General features: G+C 38.9%; 1 protein-coding gene across 6 annotated transcripts in view; it reads left to right on the top strand.

The window, feature by feature from the left end:
- ZMYM4 (zinc finger MYM-type containing 4) overlaps positions 1-20702 on the top strand; it is a 176312-nt gene extending 155610 nt beyond the window's left edge. For all 6 annotated transcript variants that reach the window (XM_066269695.1, XM_066269693.1, XM_066269692.1 and 3 more), the window contains 7 exons: positions 4783-4954; positions 5132-5227; positions 7346-7497; positions 12984-13095; positions 14533-14781; positions 16413-16542; positions 18148-20702. In XM_066269695.1, the coding sequence (XP_066125792.1) occupies positions 4783-4954; positions 5132-5227; positions 7346-7497; positions 12984-13095; positions 14533-14781; positions 16413-16542; positions 18148-18355 (1119 nt within the window). In that variant the 3' untranslated portion in view covers positions 18356-20702. The remainder of the gene's footprint in view (positions 1-4782; positions 4955-5131; positions 5228-7345; positions 7498-12983; positions 13096-14532; positions 14782-16412; positions 16543-18147) is intronic.
- Positions 20703-21139: the final 437 nt, after the last annotated feature.

Below are 21139 nucleotides of genomic sequence, written 5' to 3'. Positions count from 1 at the left end.
CCAGTCTGCTTTGCAGATCTATGCAAATGGTGCTGCTTTGCCTTTTCTGAAATTTCATATAAATGGAACCATATCATTTATAGTCTTTGTTTGGCTTCCTTCATGTAGCAGAATGGTTTTGAGATCCATCCATGTGTTTTTCATCTATCAGCAGTTCATTCCTTTTGATATCTGAATAGTAATTCATTGTATGGACAAACAACAACTGTAAGATAGAAATTTGGGTTGTTTCCAGTTTGTGGCTATTCTCAAAAAAGCTGCTGTGAACATTCTCCTAGAAATCCCTGTGTTAACATGTTTTCTTTTGAGGAAAAATATCTAGGAGTGGGATAGCTTGGTCTTATGGTATGTGCATTTTTAATTTTCCAAACTGTTTTCCAAAGCGGATGTACCATTTTTAATTTCCACCACCACGTGTAAGTTCCATTTGCTTCATGACCTTGTCAACACTGGTATTGTTGGTTTTTAATTTTAGCGATTCTAAAATAAATAGTGAATGTGTAAGTGGTATCTTGTGGTTATAATTTGCATTTTCCTAAATGACTAATGATGTTGGGCATCTTTTCATATGCCTGTTTGCCGTTTCTTTATCTTCTTTGGTAAAGTGTCTATTCAAAATTATTGAACATTTTTCAATTGGGTTGTCATCCTCTTACTAAGTTGGTAAGTGTTCTTTATTATGGATATAATTCTTTTATCAAAGATTCTCCTTTCCCTATTGAATTAGATTGGCACCTTTGTTAAAAGTCAGTTGACTATATATGTGTCAGTCTATTTCTGAAACTGTTTTGTTCCATTGATTTATATAAATATATGTCTATTTTTATATCAGAACTGTCTTCGTTATTATAGCTTTACAAAGAGTCTTGAAATCAGGGAGTGTTAAGTTCTCTAATTTTCTTTATCAAAATTGTTGTTTGCATTTTCATATAAATTTTAGAATCAGCTTGTAATTTTTACCAAAGGACCTACTGATATTTTGTTTTAGGCTGCTCTGTATCGCTAGGTCAATTTGCAGAGAATTGACATCTTAACAACTTTGAGCAATCCAATCCATGAAGGTTCTTTCTTCTTTAATTTCTCTCAGCAGTTTTTTATATTTTTATTGTACAGGTCTTATATTATGTTAAATTTATTTAATAAGTAGTTAAACTGTTTTTGATCCTGTTGTGATGAAGGCTATTTTTAAATATTATTTTCAGCCCTGGCCAGTTAGTTCAGTGGATAGAGCTTTGGCCCAGTGTGGACATCCCAGTTCAATCCCCATCAGGGCACACATGAGAAGCAAAAATCTGCTTCTCTTTCCTCTCCCTGTTTTCTTCTTTCTCTCTTCCCCTCTTGCAGCCAGTGGTTTGATTGGTTCAAGCATTGGCCTCAGGCGCTGAAGAAAGCTTGGTTGGTTTAAGCATCAGCCCGGGTGGGGGTTGCCGGGTAGATCCCGGTCAGGGTGCATGCAGGAGTCTGTTTCTGTATCTCTCCCCCTTACTTTAAAAAATTTTGTTTTCTAGTGTATCTTATTGGCATAAAGAAATGGAGATGATTTTTGCATAGTGATGTTATGCAGTGATTTTGTGCGACTAAAATTATTAGGATTTTTTGCTTAGACAATCAGATTATCTGAATAAAGACAGATAATCTCTGACTCACTCCCTGTCTCTGTAAAAAATAAAATTAAAAAGAAAATTTTTTTCTTAAAAAAATTTTTACTTTTTCTTTCTAAATTCAATACATTTCTTTATTTTGCTTGTTTTGTTGTAGTAACTAGGCTCTTCAATACAATATTGAATATTATTGAGAGCAGACCTTCATGCCAGTTTTCAGTCTTAGCTCAAGTGTTCAGTCTTGCAACATATTAAGTATGATGTTACCTGTAGGTTTCTTATAGATGGCCTCAATCAGGTTGAAGAAGTTCTCTTTTACTGCTAATTTGCTGGAAGTTTTTCATCATAATGTGTAAAACTTTACCAGGTGGATCTCTTGCATCTATTAGCATGGTTATCTCTTTTAAAATATATATATATTAAATGGGTAAAAATGCATTAAAAGAAACAACTAACCTTGCAATCAACCCACCTTCCCACGTTTTTTTCCTTTTTTTTTTTTTAGAGGAGGGGAAATAGACAGACTCCTGCATGCACCCTGACCGGGATCTACCTGGCAGCTCGGTCTGGGGCCAGTGCTCAAGTACCAAGCTATTTTTAGCATGTGAGGCTGACTCATTCAGACCAACCAAGTGTCAGCACCCAGGGTGATGCTCATACCATTCGAGCCACTGGCTACATTTGGGAAAGAAGGAGAGAAAGGGGAGAGTAAGGAGAGAGAAGCAGATGGTTCCTTCTCTTGTTTGCCCTGACCAGTGATTGATCCTGGGACATTTATGCTGGGCTGACGCTCTATCCACTGAGCAAACCGACCAGGGCCAAACCCTTATGATGTATTTATTCTTTTATATAGGGTGGGGCAAAAATAGGTTTGCAGTTGTTCGTACAGAAAATAATACCATAATTAATAATATAAGAGTAAACTGTTTTTGTATACTCAAAACTGTAAACCTACTTTTGCCATACCCTGTGTGTTGCTGAATTCAGTTTTCAAATATTTTGATATTGTTTTAAGTGTCTCTATTTGAGAGAGATATTGATCTTTAGTTTTCTTGTAATAACTTTTTGGCTTTGCTATCAGGGTAATCGTGTCATCATAAGGTGAGTTGCTGTTTCCTGGTCTCTTTCCTGAAGTAAAGTTTATATAATTACTTTTAACTTTTAACTGTTGGGCAGAATTCAGAAGCAAAGCCTGGGTTTGGATTTTTATTTTTTTTGTAGAAACATTTTAAGCTATTAATTTAATTTCTGTGGCTTTTTAGGTTTTATCTATTTGTAGAGCATGCTTTGTTAGTCTGTGTCTGTCACTTGATCTTAGGCAAAAGGCCAGCAAATGGTTTGTGTCATCTAATATGTTAAATCTTATCGCTAAAACAATGTTCACAATATTCTCTTACTTTTCCTTTTAATGTCTATAAGATTAAGTATTAGTAATTTGTGTTTTCTCTTTTATTTAATATTTCTAGCTAGATATTTATCAATTTTTGTATCTTTTAAAAGAACCCAATTTTGGTATTATTAATTTTTTAAAATTATTTTTTTGCTCTTATGTTTTTTTTATGTTCTTCGTTTCCTTACTTTGAGTTTCAGAATGGCTTCTTTTTCTAGTTTCTTAAGCTAGAAGCTTAGATTATTGACTTTAGACTCTTCATTTCTCATAAATCATTTTAATACTGTAACTGGCCCTGTAAGCAGTGCTTTAGCACTATCGCCAAAATTTTCTTTTCTTTTTAATTTTATTTTTTACAGAGACAGGGAGTGAGTCAGAGAGAGGGATAGACAGGGACAGACAGACAGGAACGGAGAGAGATGAGAAGCATCAATCATTAGTTTTCCATTGCGCATTGCAACACCTTAGTTGTTCATTGGTTGCTTTCTCATATGTGCCTTGACCACGGGCCTTCAGCAGACCGAGTAACCCCTTGCTGGAACCAGCGACATTGGGTTCAAGCTGGTGGGCTTTTGCTCAAACCAGATGAGCCCCCACTCAAGCTGGCGACCTCGGGGCCTCGAACCTGGGTCTTCTGCATCCCAGTCCAACGCTCTATCCACTGCACCACCGCCTGGTCAGACGAATCATTAGTTTTTCATTGCACGTTGCAACACCTTAGTTGTTCATTGATTGCTTTCTCATATGTGCCTTGACCGTGAACCTTCAGCAGACCGAGTAGCCCCTTGCTGGAGCCAGCAACCTTGGGTTTAAGCTGGTGGGTTTTTGCTCAAACCAGATGAGCCCGTGCTCAAGCTGGCGACCTTGGGGTCTCGAACCTGGGTCCTCTGAATCCCAGTCTGACGCTCTATCCATTGCGCCACCGCCTTGTCAGGCAAAATTTTCTTTTCTTTTACTTTAAAAAAAAAATTTTTTTTTTCTGAAGTGAGAAGCGAGGAGTCAGAGACAGACTCTTGCATATGCCTGACCAGTATCCACCCCACATGTCCACTAGGGGGTGACGCTTTGCCCATCTGGGGCATTGCTCTATTGTAGCCGGAGCCATTCTAGCGCCTGAGGCGGAGGCCATGGAGCTATCCTCAGCACCTGGGCCAATTTTGCTGCAGCGGAACTTTGGCTGCGGGAGGGGAAGAGAGAGACAGAAAGGAGAGGGGGAGGGGTGGAGAAGCAGATGGGCACTTCTCCTGTGTGCCCTGGCCGGAAATCGAACCCAGGACTTCCAAACGCCGGGCCAGTGCTCTACCACTGAGCCAACTCACCAGGACCTAAAAATTTTCATCTTTTGCTTACATTTTTATTTAAGTTCAAAATATTTCCTAATTGCATGGGTATGCAACAGAACTAAATGACAAGATAACCTGGAAATGTTTTCTTTGAATGTATGTACCCTGATTTATTGATGTCACCCCATTAAAATAAAAATTTATTTATAAAAAATATATATATATATATTTCCTAATTGCATTGTTTGGGTCCAGATACTGGATCATAGTAAATATTCAAATGTGAGTAAATTATCATTTATGATCTACGTTTCTACCGTTTTTCTTTTCTTGTATGGATTGGACTGAATAATCTGAAGATGTTTATAGATCTAAGAACTGTGAATCTTTTAGCTCTAAATACTAACACTTATATTCTGTAAACTTATGCCCTTTCTAGCTTTGAAAGCCCCAATTCTCAAAGATCCAAAACTAAATTTTATATTACGTATTTTTGGAATTCTAACAGGGACGGAAGAAGTCAATAGTGACCATGGAGCCCAGGAGTCTTATTCAAGGAGCCTTTCAGGGCTGCTCAGTGTCCGGGATGACATTGAAGTACATGTATGGGGTAAATGCCTGGAAGAACTGGGTCCAGTGGAAGAATGCCAAGGAAGAGCAGGGGGATCTGAAATGTGGCGGTAAATACACAGCATGAATTTTTCTTTTGACTTGGGGGTTAGGGAATATAAATAAATAGAGTCAGAATCTACTTTAAAAAGGTAAATTACTAGGTCATATTCCTGTAAAACTTTAGTTTGGGGCTTTAATTTTTCCCCATTTTTATTTAAACTTCTTGTTTATTTTTTTCCTTTCAGGAATTGAACATGCCTCATCTAGCCCATGTTCTGACCCCTTAGGAAATGCTCAAGACCAGGTCCTCTCCCAAGAATCCTCGGAGTCAAGCTGTAGAGGTAAAACTCACTTTTCTCCTGTGGTCACTCTGTCATTGTCAATTTCAAATTATAAATGTAATATTTAAAATTATTTAAAAATGGAAGTCTTGTTAAAAAGAAAAATTGATAGGCCCTGGCCGGTTGGCTCGGCGGTAGAGCGTCAGTCTGGCGTGCAGAAGTCCCGGGTTCGATGCCTGGCCAGGGCACACAGGAGAAGCGCCCATCTGCTTCTCCACCCCTCCCCCTCTCCTTCCTCTCTGTCTCTCTCTTCCCCTCCCGCAGCGAGGCTTCATTGGAGCAAAGAGGGCCCGGGCACTGGGGATGGCTCCTTGGCCTCTGCCCCAGGTGCTAGAGTGGCTCTGGTCGCAGCAGAGCGACACCCCGGAGGGACAGAGCATCGCCCCCTGGTGGGCAGAGCGTCGCCCCCTGGTGGGCGTGCCGGGTGGATCTCGGTCTGGCGCATGCGGGAGTCTGTCTGACTGTCGTCTCTCCCCGTTTCCAGCTTCTGAAAAATACAAAAAAAAAAAAAAAGAAAAATTGATATACTCCCAATTTTTTTTTTTTCATTTTTCTGAAGCTGGAAACAGGGAGAGACAGTCAGACAGACTCCCGCATGTGCCCGACCAGGATCTACCTGGCACGCCCACCATGGGGCGACGCTCTGCCCACCAGGGGGCAATGCTCTGCCCATCCTGGGCGTCGCCATGTTGCGACCAGAGCCACTCTAGCGCCTGGGGCAGAGGCCACAGAGCCATCCCCAGCGCCCGGGCCATCTTTGCTCCAAAGGAGCCTTGGCTGCGGGAGGGGAAGAGAGAGACAGAGAGGAAAGCGCGGGGAGGGGTGGAGAAGCAAATGGGCGCTTCTCCTGTGTGCCCTGGCTGGGAATCGAACCCGGGTCCTCCGCACGCTAGGCCAACGCTCTACCGCTGAGCCAACCGGCCAGGGTGATATACTCCCAATTTTAAAGATGTTTTATAAAGGTAAGGTTGTATCTTCTGAACATGTGTTTACTATGCCAGTGTAAGGGATTTTGTTTCCTTTTCTTGCACTTTATAAGTGGCACAAATTCTTTGTTTATCTGTTTACCTCTTCTTCACCTTTCAAGGCTGGCATTGGTGTCACATCCTCCAGAATATGACCTGACCATTCTCTGTTTATTAGACATTCTTCAATTGCTTTCCTGGAGTCCTGATTAAATCTCTGTCTTAACACCTCTTCTACCATATGTACTGCATTGTCTTTATTTCTTTAACTAAAAAATCCTTGTGATCAGCATCTGTCTTTAATCCGTGTATCCACCAGTGTACACCAGAGCACCTGGGCACAGCCCTCAGTGATTATTCAGCGAATCAAGGAAATGCTATTGTATTTTTTTTTTCTTTTTTTTCTGAAATGAGAAGCAGGGAGGCAGAGAGACAGACTACCACATGCACCTGACTGGATTCCACCGGGCATGCCTACCAGGGGATGGTGCTTGGCCCCTCTGGGGCATTGCTTCACTCCAACCAGAGCCATTCTAGTGCCTGAGGTGGAGGCCATGGTGCCATCCTCAGCGCCCGGGCCAACTCTGCTCCAATGGAGCCTTGGCTGCGGGAGGGGAAGAGAGAGAGAGGAAGGAGAGGGGGAGGGGTGGAGAAGCAGATGGGCGCTTCTGTGTGCCCTGGCTGGGAATCGAACCCAGGACTCCTGCACGCCAGGCCAATGCTCTACCACTGAACCAACCAGCCAGGGCCTGTATTTCTTTTTTTAAAGTGTACTTTTAATTTTATTTGAGAGAGAGAGAAAGATGAGATAGTAGTTGTGTCACTTTAGTTGTTTATTGATTGCTTCTCATACATGCCTTCACCAGGGGGCTCTGACCAAGCCAGTGATCTCTTTCTCAAGCCAGCGAACTTAGGCTTCAAGCCAGTGACCTTTGGGCTCCAGCCAGTGACCATGGGATCATTTTGATGGTGTCATGCTCAAGCCAGTGACCCTGTGCTTAAGCCAAGCTAACGAGGCTGTACTCAAACGTGATCTTGGGAGTTTTGAGCTAGGACCTCAGAGTCCCAGGTTGATGACACTATATCCACTGTGCCACCACCAAACTATATATTTTTTAAGTTAATATTTCAGATGTTTTCTGCTTTTCTACAGTCCGCCCTATCAAACTGAAGGAAGATATTCTGTCCTGCACTTTTGCTGAGTTGAGTTTGGGCTTATGCCAATTTATCCAAGAGGTGCGGAGACCAAATGGTGAAAAATATGATCCAGACAGTATCTTATACTTGTGCCTTGGAATTCAGCAGGTATCATGTTCAATAATTGTTTTTAAAAATACTGCATTTTTAATAATTCTTATAGAATTTGTGAATTAAGTTGAAAAATTATAGTGTATGTTGGTTGTTTGGTATTGTTCCTATACACTCTTTTCTCTCTTTTTTTACATCAAAAAATTTCTTTTCAATTCCAGTTTACATTTAGTATTATTTTGTATTGGTTTCAGGTATACAGTATAGTGGTTAGGCAACCATATATTTTACAGAGTGAGTGTTCCCCTTATAATTTTCTATATTTGCTTTTTAAAGAACCACTTACTTGATTTAAAACCTTGATCAGATAGCCTTTGTAAGCTAAATTGAACGTCAGTAGAATAACAGGAATTGAGGACTGCATTTTCTTGTTAAATGGACATAAAAGACATAAATAACAATTCACAAAAGAAGTGACAGGACACTGTGTATATATGTATGTATGTATATAAATTATGTCATTTTAATTTTTAAAATGCTAATTAAAATAATAGTTGAACTGTTATTTATCACATTTTCAAAAAGAAAATTATAGCAGTCATTGTTGATTGGCATTCTGTGAGTCTTCATAGCTGGTGGTAGTTTGTAAATACTTTCTAGAAAGCAGTTTGGAGCATATATATCAGGAATATGTTTGAATGTTCCTGTTCTTTTTGCGAGTAATTCACTTTAGGAAGTCTGTCAGAGCTGATGCTCTGATATCATTGCACAAAATTATAAATAACCTCAGTGTCCACCAAAGTGTAATAGTTAAGTAAATTACAGTATATTTATAAAGTATGTTATGTAGCCAGTAACAATTGTTGAAAAAGTGACTTCTAGTAACTGTAAAAATATGAATATTAAAGCATTCAAATGAACAAGAGTACAAACTTTGTATATCAACAAATTTTACCGAGCGCCAGGCGTGTGCCATCCATACATTTGCTTAGGTAAAAGTTGTGAAGATTCTCGGCAGGCTTCTGCAGTCTTGAAATTTGTATTTTGGATCTAAAGAATATTTTGTACTTTTACTAATTCACATGTCAAGAAATAACATGTTTTGCGGCAGTTAATAATTTTCTGATACTTCAAATATAATCAGAACATGTGGTCATTGCTATGATTTCATGCAAAAATTTTTGCACACTTTACACTTCAGATGCACTTCTGTTGTATATAAAATAATTTATGAGACAGATCTTAAACCTATGAAAGTTTTTCTCTACAATATCATGTCTATGACTCCACGCTCAAGCCAGCAACCCCACACTCAAGCCAGTGACCTCGGGGTTTCGAACCTGGGTCCTTCGCATCCCAGTCCGATGCTATATCCACTGCGCTACCGCCTGGTCAGGCATGTCTAGGGTCTTAAAGTTAGTAAACAGTGGGGCCAGAATGTAAACCCAGGTAGTTCACCTTCAGGGTGTATGCTTATGAACACTGTGTTACACTGCTTCTCTAATTTAAAAAGTTGCTCAGGTATAATTAGGGGAAATTTTCATCTATCAGATGGATTAAAAATTTTAAAGATTGAGAAATCAGTAATACCAACTATTAGTGAAGATACTATTTACACTGTTGGAGGAACTTTTCAGGTGATAAGTTAACAATGGCTGTTAAATCTTTTTTGTTTTTTTATTTCTTCGCTGTTAAATCTTTAAATGAGTATATATTCTTCAATCTAGCAAACCCATTTCATTGATCATTGCCTCTCCCCAAAGAAAAGCATACACATACCAGTAATTTCCGTGTAACGCTGATTTTAACAGAAAAATGGAAACCCTCTAAGTGTTCATCAAAAGAATACTGTTTCAATCAATAATATGTCTATACTATTGAATACCATACAATAGTTTAAAAAGGAATGAATTGCTTATATCGATAATGACATGGAAAATGCTTATAGGCATACATTTTAAAAAGTAAAAAAGTAACTTGTAAAACTACATTTGTAGTGCAATATTTGTATTGTTATGGAAAAATACCCATAACATAAAATGTACAATTCAGTGGCATTAAGTGCATTCATAATGTGCAACTGTCACCACTATCTGGTTCTAGAACTTCAATCACCCCATATGTAATCCCTCTACCCATTAAGCAGTTACGTTTTTTATTACCCTTCCATCCTGTCGCTATTTTTATGGATTTGCCTATTGGGGGTTATTTCATATAAGTAGAATTAATTATACAGTATGTGGCCTTTTGTGTCTGGCTATTTTCACTGAGCATAGTGTTTTCAAGGTTTATCAGTGTTGTGGCATGAATCAGTACTTTTTCCCTTTTTTGACCGAATAGTATTTCATTGTTGGATATGCCACATTTTGCTTATCCATTTCATCTGTTGTTGAACATTTGAGTTGTTTACACCTTTTGATTATTATGAATAGTGAGTGCTATTATGAACATTCATATACCAGTTTTTGTTTGAACAACTGTTTTCAGTTTTTTGGGGATATGCCTAGGGGTCGAATTGTAGGGTCATGTGGTAACTATGATTAGCTTGTTGAGAAACCACTAAGCTGTTTTCCAGAATGGCTGCACCATTGTATGTTGCCAACAACAATGTATGAGGGCTTCATTATCTCTACTTCCTTGCCAACACTTAATTTTTGTTTGTTTTGTCGGTGGATATGAGGTGGTATCTATCTTACTGTATTTTTGCATTTCCCTAATGACTGATAACATCAAGCATCTCTTTCTGTACTTGTTGACCATTTGTATATATTCTTTGGAGAAATGTTTATTTAAGTCCTTTGCCTGTTTTTTAATTGGATTTTTTATCTTGTTGTTTAGTTGTAGGATTGCTTTAGGTGTTTTGGATATTCAACTCTTATTAGGCAGTTTGCAAATACATATTTTCTCCCATTCTTTGGGTTTTCTTTTCACTCCCTTGATAGTGTACAAACATTTTTAATTTTGATGAAGTTCAATTTATTTTTTTCTTCTGTTGCTTGTGCTTTTGGTATTATATCTAAGAATCCATTGCCAAATTCAAGTTCATAACGAGTTACCCCTGTGTTTTTATATTGTGTGAGTTAAGGATAATGGGGTATGTGGATATCCAGGTCTCCTAGTACCATTTGTAAGACTTCTTTCTGACATCTGAATTGAAAATCATGTGGCTAAATATCTACATGTGTTTATTTTGGACTCTCAATTCTAATACTATATGTCTATCTATATGACTATTCTTTTAAATTTTTTAAATTGATTTTAGAGAGAGAAGAAGGGGGAGAGGGAGAGATAGAAACATCATTGTGTTGGTACACCTTATTTATACACTCATTGGGCTGGTTTTGTATGTGCCCTGACTGGGCATTTAACCTGAAAACTTGATGTATTGAGTCAACACTCTAACCAGCTGAGCTACCCACCCAGGACTAATATGGTTATTCTAAGGCAGCACACACTGTTTTATTACTGTAGCGTTGTTAGTAAGTTTTGAAATCAGGAAGTGTGATTCCTTAAGATTCTTTTGGCTATTCGAGGTTTCTAGCAATTCCGTGTGAATTTTAGGATTGGATTTTACATTTCTGCAAAAAAAAAAAAAAAGCCATTGGGATTTTGATAGAGTTGCATTGAATTTGTAGATTGTTTTGGGGAATATTGCCATCTTAACAGCATTCTCTTCAGATCCATGAATACAAGATATTTTTCTTAGATCCTTAATTTTTCTCAGCATTTTTTTGTAGTTTTAGGTATCATGTACATATCAAGTACATGTCAAGGTACATGTAAGTCACGTACCTCCTTGGTTTTATTCTTAAAATCTTGTTCTTTTTGGAACTGGTGTAAATGCAGTTGTTTTCTTAATTTGCTATTTGGATTGTTCATTGCCACTGATTTTCATGTTGCTTGTATCCTGCCACCTTACTGAATTCATTGACTAGCTCAGATAACTAGGTGTTTGTTTATTCTACTATATATATAGGATTGTGTCATATTAAATACAGATAGTTTTACTTTTTCCTTTCCTATTTGGATGTTTCTTTTTTCTTCTTACTTGCCTGATCATTTTGGTTAGAATTTTCAGTACAATTTGGAATAGAAGTGGTATAAGAATAGGTATTTTTGACTTGTTCCTGTTGTAAGGGGAAGTGATTTTAAGAAGACATATATTTTACGTGTACTCATATATTTGAGTAAATGTACAAAATTCAACTCTGTATTTAAAAAGTAATTATAATTTTTTTATTGAATTTATTGGGATGATACTGGTTAACAAATGATACAGGTTTCAAGTACACAAGTCTACAACACAAAGGAATTTTTTTTAAGATTGAAATACTCCTAAATGACAATAATAGTTGTCTTTGTGTGGTGAGTTTCAGTTTGTCTTTCTTCCACTTTCCTGTATTTTAAACTTTGTTTTCCACAATGAGGATATATTTTTAAGTTGGGAAAATAACTTCATTAAAAGAAGAAAAAGAAGAATACTTTCCAGCAACAAAATGGTTAATCTGGCAATGTGATCATCAGTTGCCTTTCCAGAGACCTATAAGAATGCACATTGAAATGGTGTTCAATTTGTAGTAGCTAGAATAAATTTAAGTAGAAAAATTTTTCTCCGAGTCATATGTTCTTAGAAAAGCAGGAAACCAAGATAGTCATAGAAATATAAATTTAAAATACCAAATCTTAAAAACATTAAAATATTTTTAGCATCTAATCATATGCTGCCTTGTATTGCTCTGTAAATGCTCATTGTGTGTCCTGATTTCTATCTGACCTGACCTGTACCCCCAAAATGTTTTTATTAATTTTAATTTATTGTGTTAGCATGATTTCAAGAGTCCCTCTCAGTATAACACCCTAACCCCCAACCACGTGCTCCCATTACACACACCCCCAATGTTTTTAACGATACCCAGCTGTTGCTTGTTTCCCATCCTGTGATGCGGCTCTTGCTGGCTATAATTAGCGTAGTTTTACGTCCCACAGTTAGACTTGAACTTATTGAAGGCTGTGTTGTGAGGCAGAGAATTGAGAGCTATGATTAGAAGGCTCCAAATAGGTCTTGAATTTGGGCATCCTCAGGTCAACTAGCTCACTGTATTGTTTCAGGAGGTGATTTTGTAATTAAGCTGGAAAACAAAAACTTCTGGGAGATCTGCACATACATACTGTGAATTAGAAAAATGATTCGGGAAATACAAATTAGGACCCATTTTTATTATATCAGTTTCATAAACTGAGTAGAAGTAATAATTTATTACAAATTTTCTGTATCATTTATGCTTTACAAAGGAAATAGAAAACTTGACCTTGCAAGCTCAGTGTTCCAGATGAGGTCAGTCTATGTGAAAGGAATCTTTAGCTTGTATCCTTAAAATGGTTCACAATATTATAAGGGTAAAAATGAAGGGTAAGCTGTATTCCAAAATAAATTTATTGGTGTGACATCGGTTAATAACATTTTATGATTCACTTAAAATAATCTTTAGAAAACTTGTGTTCTTTTTTTATCAACATGTGTTTTCATTTTTTTTCTCTTGTAGTACCTGTTTGAAAATGGTAGAATAGATAACATTTTTACAGAGCCCTATTCCAGATTTATGATTGAACTTACCAAACTCTTGAAAATATGGGAACCTACAATACTTCCTAATGGTAGGCTGATTGCTTTTTATGTTGATTCTTTTCATGCTCTGCCCTCTGAGATTGTCTTAAGTGTTAAGGTTATCTTTTTATAAATTGTTAATATTTTATTTCTGTCCTGACTTATCATGTATTTGGACTTCAGAGGAGAAAGTCTTTGGTTTATTATTATTTTAGTAAAACTCTAACTTTCAAACAGTACGTGTACATGTACTGACTGTTGAAAATAAAGGTTCCAGTTACATTTTCCAAAACTGGTTAATCTGGTCGTGTTGGTAAAGTTGCTCACTGTAGCAGTAAGTGTTGCGTATTCCACTTCTAAACTCTGTTAGCCATGGACCTTTTTCAATTGTTTATTAAACTTGAACTGGTTGTTGAGAGTTAAGTCTTCGTCTTCGAACTGTCTCTGAGCATACATCGTTGGACAGATCCCTAGTTCGCTCCTGGGCTTAGGCTCCTTGACTGTGTGTGACTGGGGAGGTTGAATGTGGTGCTCTGGAGTTGGCGCCCCTTTCTCTTGGGCTGCAGGGCACCATTGAGGCATTCTGGGCAGCGAGGTGGCGGGATGCACAGAGCATGCAGAGAGGAGGCCAGGGGCATAGATCTGGCAGTAATACATGTTTGTGGGTGGTCGGTCTCCCACAAACAATGCAGAATATGCAACAAAGAGGATTGGGGAGAGATGAGGAAAGACCTCCATTTAAGGGGTTTCCTGGAGAAGGTGCATTTAAAATTATACTTATTTTAATTATTTTGCAGGACCTCTGCTTTTCAAGAAAAATCCCAAATAAATCATTATGAATTTATCAATCAATAGAAATTTAAAATAGAGGGCATTATCTGCCTTCTAATGATCTTAGCTAAAAAAACTGAACCAGTTAACAGTAAGTGTATTGATCTCAAACAGGAGCCTGAAACTGGCCCGTGGGCCAGATTTTCCTGCCTGTTAGTCCATGAGCTATAAAAATGATTTTTACCTCTTAAATGGTTTGGGGGGGGGGGGGAATAACCAAAGAAAGAATGATATTCCGTGGCATGTGAGAATTACGTGAAATTCAAAATTGTGTCTATAAATAAACTTTATTGCTTATTATATCCATATCTATTTGTTTATATATTGTCTACAGCTTCTTATCTTCTGTAACAACAAAGTCATTCAGAGCTTACATGGCCCACAGTGCTTAAAACATTCACCATCTGGCTCATTACAGAAAACGTTTGCCAGGCCCTGGTCTGAAATAACAACAGAGTAACACTAGCTCAGGGGGCTGCTGCCCGAGCCTGCTTCCGTGGGGTCGTCTGGGCCTTTTCTGCTTTTCTGTGTGAGGAGGAGGGGGAAGGAAAGGAGCAACCAGTCTTTTTCCCCCTCATATCTTCCTATCTGAGAAGTTGAGAAATCAGTCTTATTTATCAGGAGCTTAACACTGTTTCTTCTCCCCTTCGGTGCAGGGTACATGTTCTCTCGCATTGAAGAAGAGCATTTGTGGGAGTGTAAACAGCTGGGCGCTTACTCACCAATTGTCCTCTTGAACACCCTCCTTTTCTTCAATACCAAATACTTTCAACTAAAGAATGTTACTGAGCACTTGAAGCTTTCCTTTGCCCACGTGATGAGACGGACCAGAATTTTGAAGTACAGTACCAAGATGACGTATCTGAGGTTCTTCCCACCCTTACAAAAGCCAGAGTCGGAACCAGGTTTGTGGTGGGAGTTCGTAAGATTTCTGTTGAAGTCTCATTAGTATTCAAATAGGAAGTGATTGCAGAGGGGTGATTAAATTCTAGACATGGCAAAGTGTAGCTTTAGTTTAACATTTAAATACTTTTATGTCATGGTTAGGTTGATGGCTTCTCTCAGAATGAGAGGAATCACTTGTGTCAGTGTCAGTATACTTTTTTTGGCTTTGAGATTAGAAATTCTGATTTCATTGGTAGGACCCAAATAACCCTCATTTTAAAAGTTCCCAGGGAATTTTAAATATATAGCCAAGTTGAGAATCACTGAGTTAGAGGCAACAGATGGATGGGTTCATTGCTACTTAAAAGGAATCTGTTTAACTTTTAAATCTATTGTTTCTAAATCTTTTTTTTTTTTTTTACTGGAACACCTCTTTTTAGTTAACATAAATTGTCCAATTCTGAAGGAACTTAAAAAGCTGGCCTAGAGTATACTTTAATTTATTGATTTTGAACAAAATTGTAAGTTCTAAAATTCCCAATGTCAAGTTGTTAACTTTCTTTGGATAAGAGTGAAATTTAGTATTTTGAATGTGATAATTTTAAATTACCAAAAGAAAAATCTTAAAGAATAAATGCGGTTGATCATTGTGTTAACTGTTTTCTCAACTGCACCTTTACTTTAGAAAATACTAAAGTTATCTTATTTCACCCCATGTCTGTTCTCTTTCTTTTGATTTGTCGTATATAGTCGATTTTGTGCTCTTAATTGATATTAATTGGGGGAGGGAGAACCAACCAGGTACCATTTCCCTGTTTTCTGATTTTAGGTGCTTTACAAGATTCATAATAAGTTCAGCTTCTTTTCTGAATGAGTAACTAGCACAGTCTTTCTATTTAGGTAGCCTCTCCATAGAAAAGTGGGTGAATTGTGTTTTAGTAATAACAAATCCAGGAAGCTGGGGAAAGTTTTGTGCCCACTGTTAAGAGCAGCTGCAAGAAGAGAAGAAAACCTTCTTCCCCAGGTTCTCAGCTCCACCCACTGTTCTCTTGAAGATTGAATGTACGAGTGGGAAAGAAAGAGCCCACTTTCCACTCTTGACCTTTGGCTTCTGCATAATTCTGTTGGTGGAAAAGGCTTTGCTGTTTTCTTACTAAATTCTCACTTTACTGAGAATTTCTTTTCCCAACAAAGATTCCGTTTCTCATAATACTGTGACAAATAAAAGAAACCTTGACAAATGCCCAGTGGCCACTGATGCACCACACTAGGAATATTTTTAGGTAAAGAGGTGACAGCTTCTGTGTCGATGTGTACAATAGGAGAAAAGCAGGTGAAACCCTTAAGAATCTCATGCCTAATAAGATCTCTTAGTCTGGCTCGGAATTGAGACACTGTAGCACCGTGCTTTTTGCTGTGTGCCCCACTCTGGTGAGCAGAGAAACACTGTAGGGCAGGGCCTGGTTTTGTTCAGGGCTATTAACCCTGCACTGAGAGTACTGTAGCCCCTTGTCAGGGCTGAGGAAGTACTAGCTGAAGGAGCAAGTGACAGCACGGGGGAGGGAGCGACAGTTCTGACGGGAAGCAAAGCTAGTTGAGTGTCTTGAGACTTGAAAAAAATAATCTAACGATGATTATTTTCTACCTCAAGATAAACTGACCGTTGGCAAGAGGAAACGAAATGAAGATGACGAGGTTCCAGTAGGGGTGGAGATGGCTGAGAACACAGACAACCCGCTTAGGTGCCCCGTCCGGCTTTACGAGTTCTACCTGTCCAAATGGTGAGCGACCATCCTCAGACCGACAGCGCCGCTTCGCAGAGCAGCTAACCTATTTTGGATTTTGGTTGCTTGAATATTAGGACTGTAGCTTGCTTGTGACTGAAGTCAAAGCCTGAAGACAAGGATTTATCTCACATTTCATTATTTCCTCATTCTACTATCTGCTTGGGTTTTTTTTGGTTTTTTTAGTGAGAGGAGGGGAGACAGAGAGACTCCTGCATGCGCCCGACCAGGATCCACCCAGCATGCCCACTAGGGGGCGATGCTCTTCCCATCTGAGGCCCTAGCTCCATTGCAACCAGAGCCTGAGGCAGAGGTCATGGAGCCATCCTCAGTGCCCGGGGCCAACTCGCTCTAATCAAGCTATGGCTGCAGGAAAGGAGGAGAGAGTGGGAGAGAGAGAGAAGTGAACAGGGGAGGGGTAGAAAAACAGATGGGCACTTTTCCTGTGTGCCCTGACCAGGAATCGAACCTGGGACATCCACACTCTGGGCTGACGCTCTACCACTGAGCCAGCCTGCCAGGACTTCTGCCTGGATTTTGAACCAAGAAACAAATTGTTTTATCTTGATAATCTTTTTCCCATAAGTCTCTTCAAAACCAAGAATAAGAATCCCTGCCATTGCTTGATCTTTACAACTGTTACTCAACCTTTATGTAATATCTAAACTACTGTGATTTTATTATTTTATATAGGAAAGATATTTTGTGTGTGTGTGTGTGAAAGACACAGAGAGAGAGACAGATAGGAAGGGAGAGCGATGGAAAGCATCAGTTCTTTGTTGCGACACCTTAGTTGTTCATTGAGTGCCTTCTCATATGTCCCTTGACCGGGGGCTACAGCAGACCGAGTAACCCCTTGCTCAAGCCAGCGACCTTCGGCTTCAAGCCAGCAACCTTTGGGCTCAAGCCAGCAACCATGGGGTCATGTCTATGATCCCACGCTCAAGCCAGCAACCCTGCACTGAAGGGGGAGCTGACTGAGCCCGCATTCAAGCCAGTGACCTCTGGGTTTTGAACCTGGGTCCTCAGCATCACAGGCTGACGCTCTATCCACTGCATCACTGCTTGGTCAGGCTAGACAAGATGTTTAAAGAATAGGTTATATTTCTTACCTATAAATACAAAAACTATTTTTTAAGGAATTAAATTTTTGAGTGGTCTTTTTCTTATGGAAATTTTAAAGCTTTTTTTTCTCCAAGAAATACAGTTGGCTGGGTTTGCCCTTGGCTAATGTGCAGTGAGGGCCCGGGGTTCATCCCAGGGTAGCGGGTGCTGAGGAAATGTGGTTTCCAGCCATAGTGTTAAAAGTGAGTTGAATTTTGGTTGCTCCTAAAGTACAAGTACTAAAGTTTGTGAAGGATTTACACTTTGTTCTCTACTAACACTATCCTCACTTTCAAGCCAGCACGCACGCTTCACTGAGTGGGGGAAGACGGTCACAGCTGCTCCGGGGGAGGCTCACGGGGCGGTGTGTGTCTGCGGGGCCGCTGCTTGTCTGCGATGCTAGTTTCGTAGTAGAGTGAAGTCGCGGGCCATTACGTTAAAGAGTTCTGTATTTTCACTGCTCTGATCCCCAACTTTCTTTCTTTTTGCTGTGGCCAGTTCTGAAAGTGTGAAGCAGAGGAATGATGTGTTTTACCTTCAGCCTGAGCGCTCCTGTGTTCCGAACAGCCCCATGTGGTACTCCACATTCCCGATAGACCCCGGGACCCTGGACACCATGCTAACACGTATCCTCATGGTGAGAGAGGTACATGAAGAACTTGCCAAAGCCAAATCTGAAGACTCTGACGTGGAATTATCAGATTAAAGCAGAAGTGGGTTCTTATTTTCATACACATCGGTATGCACCAAACTGTGAATGCATCCAGCTTTGGAAAACGATGTATACGCCCAAGTCCTCTTGACTTGATGATAAGATAATGGAAAACAGATGACTCGTGAACCACAGTGTGGGTGTACAAATGAAAACTGAAGGAAAGATTATGAACTGAGAAATGTTGTTCTTTGGCAGTGATATAGTTCTTAGACATCTTCAGAATGACTAACCAGTTTCTCTGAGTGGTGCATAGTCTTATTTTGTTTGGGAATAACAAATTGTGGAATATTTTTAAGGAAAACTGTTATATAAAACTCAACCATAGTAACCTTAGACCTTAGAGAGGTAGCTTTGGAGTGAAACCTTGGCTGCAATAGGCTACTCGGGCAAGCTCTATGTGAGAGTGGGGTCAGCACAGAGCTAAGAGTGACATCAGATGAGGACTGTGGGACCCAGACTTGAAGACCCAATAAAAATACTCAGCTTTTCTTAAAAGGTAGAGAGTGAAGTGGTCTTGATTTTGTTTTTCACTGCCAGTCCAGTTCTGTGAAGGACAGAGCCTCTGGTGCTCCTGCCAGTGGCCCCTCACATCAGGGAAAAGGGCCTTCCCTGCTCTTCACACAGGCCTGTGTCCCTTCTGCTTGCTGGGTGTAGCCTTCTCAGCTGTGGGTCGGATGTGGGTGAATTAAGGGAACGGGTGAAACTCTGCAGACCAGTTCGCTATACACAGACCATCTGTGGAGCCCGTTAGACCCAAGTGTCCTGCCGTGTTCTTAGAAACCCACTCAGATGCCCACCTCTCTGGTGTCGGCCGTGCTGCTGTCTCGTGTGAGCCGTGGTCCACAGACACGGGGCTCTCCTTTGTTTCCATTTATCCCCAAATGGCAGCTTTTCTTTCATTGTTTTATCTTTCTATTTCCTGAGTAATTCTTTTTGTTTTGTTGTTTGCACCAGTTTCTGGAGGCCCTTGTCATTTCAAAAAAGATAGTCTCAGCTCTGGCAAACCTGTGGATGATTCCACAAAGACACAGTATTACTTAGGTACCATGATTCTGGTAGAAGAGACCCTAGTGTGTTTCTGTAGAAAGCATTTGGAGATGACCTTGTTGTCCTAAGAAACTTGAAAATGGGGCTCCTGGGGTTAGGATGCAAAGACATGGACTGTCTTGCATTTTCACAAGCAGGTCTTAGAGCATATTCCAGACTAGCTGTTTTAGTGGTTTACTGAGGATTGCAAGTCATAGGTGTGTTTGACATATCGATCCATCTCCCCCATCTCCATTCTCAGTTTCTTCCCCACAAAATTTTGAATCAAAGCTTTTATAATGTTGGCTAATCAAAGAACTCCTTTAGCAGAGGTTAATTTGACCCTATCATAGAAATGAGAGAAGCCCAAAAGTCCCTTAGAAATTTTAACCTTGAAAGACTTTTCAGTACGCCCCATTTTTTAGATGGGAGTGGCAGGTGTGTGTTTTTTTTTTAAGTACATTTAACTACAGTAAAAATTTAAAAGTAGGCCTTTTGACATTGTGTACTTGCTGGTTCTGTCCCTCTGCCTGTAACAAATTTCATTTTTGTTACTGAGAATTGTGTGAAAGAATTAAATCTGCCCCAGTTCTGTATGATTTAATTCCGTCTGTGTTCGTCATTTCTGAGTAGGAAACTTCCTTCCAGACCGTGCTCAGTACGGAGGAGGAACAGTTAAACTGTCTAAGTCTGCCAAGAAACTGTCCGGAAACTTCAGGTGGAACAGTCCCCACTATACTCACTTTATGTTTTGTATGTAAAACAAATATTCTTGGCACAGTAGGTAAATTGTTATAAAACACCGAAGAGAAAAAAATAATTTGTATATTGTAACTGAGAACAGCCAACACCGCAGGTAAATGACTGTATGTGATTTAAATTGCATGTTAGCCCGCAGACTTGTCCAGACCCTAAATTACTTCTTATGAGAAAATATTGGTCAGACCTCATAGCTGTTATGTTTCCAATTATTTGCTTTTTAAAAAGTCTATTAAAATTATGTTAAATTACATTTTTTCTCCAGGGGAGGAAAAAAAACATCAAACACACAAAAACATCTAAGTTATCCTTTCTGTTCTTTTAATTTTTTTTAAACCACTTTTGGGTTTTCATCTGCAGAAACCACAGAAATATTCCCTTAGAATAAAATAGTATATTTGTATTTGATGGGTGAGTTACTCTTTTTCTTTATGTCTTGAAAGAATTAAATTTTTTTTCTGTGTGACCATGTTGATACGACCCAACAGATGGTACATAACAAGAAAGCAGTTTTCAGAAAATAAATTATTTGGTATTTACTCAGTCCAGTGAACATACTGTTTCATTGCTGTCTTTGGTTGTTTTCTTCCATCAAAAATCTTGTTCCCATTTTTAGTTAATCTGTTAACCTATATTCAAAGCCTTAAAAGCTAAAAATATCAGGTATACTTATATATTTTTTTGAGATTTACAAAGCTTGCTTCCATTCAACTTATACAATTTAGAAATTATGGGATTAGAATAAAGGATATGTTTATTTTTAGGATAGATACATTTTTTGGGAATATGAAACTAAATGGCATTTTCCTTAGATTCTAGAGTTATCTTTATATTGTACAAATATACCTTCAAATTTTATATAAACTTTCAATCTGCCTGCCCTGTGGCATTCCTAATTTGTAAAACAGGAGTTTTCCCAAAAGTCTAAAGTAAAATGAATTTTTATAAATGAATCCCAGTTTTCTGTAAAATTCAGGATTTAATTTTCCA

The sequence above is a fragment of the Saccopteryx bilineata genome, chromosome 3 (assembly GCF_036850765.1).
Source record: "Saccopteryx bilineata isolate mSacBil1 chromosome 3, mSacBil1_pri_phased_curated, whole genome shotgun sequence".
Classification (NCBI taxonomy): Eukaryota; Metazoa; Chordata; class Mammalia; order Chiroptera; family Emballonuridae; genus Saccopteryx; species Saccopteryx bilineata.
The sequence above is the reverse complement of the archived record's forward strand: the minus strand, read 5'-3'. Positions and strand labels throughout refer to the sequence as shown.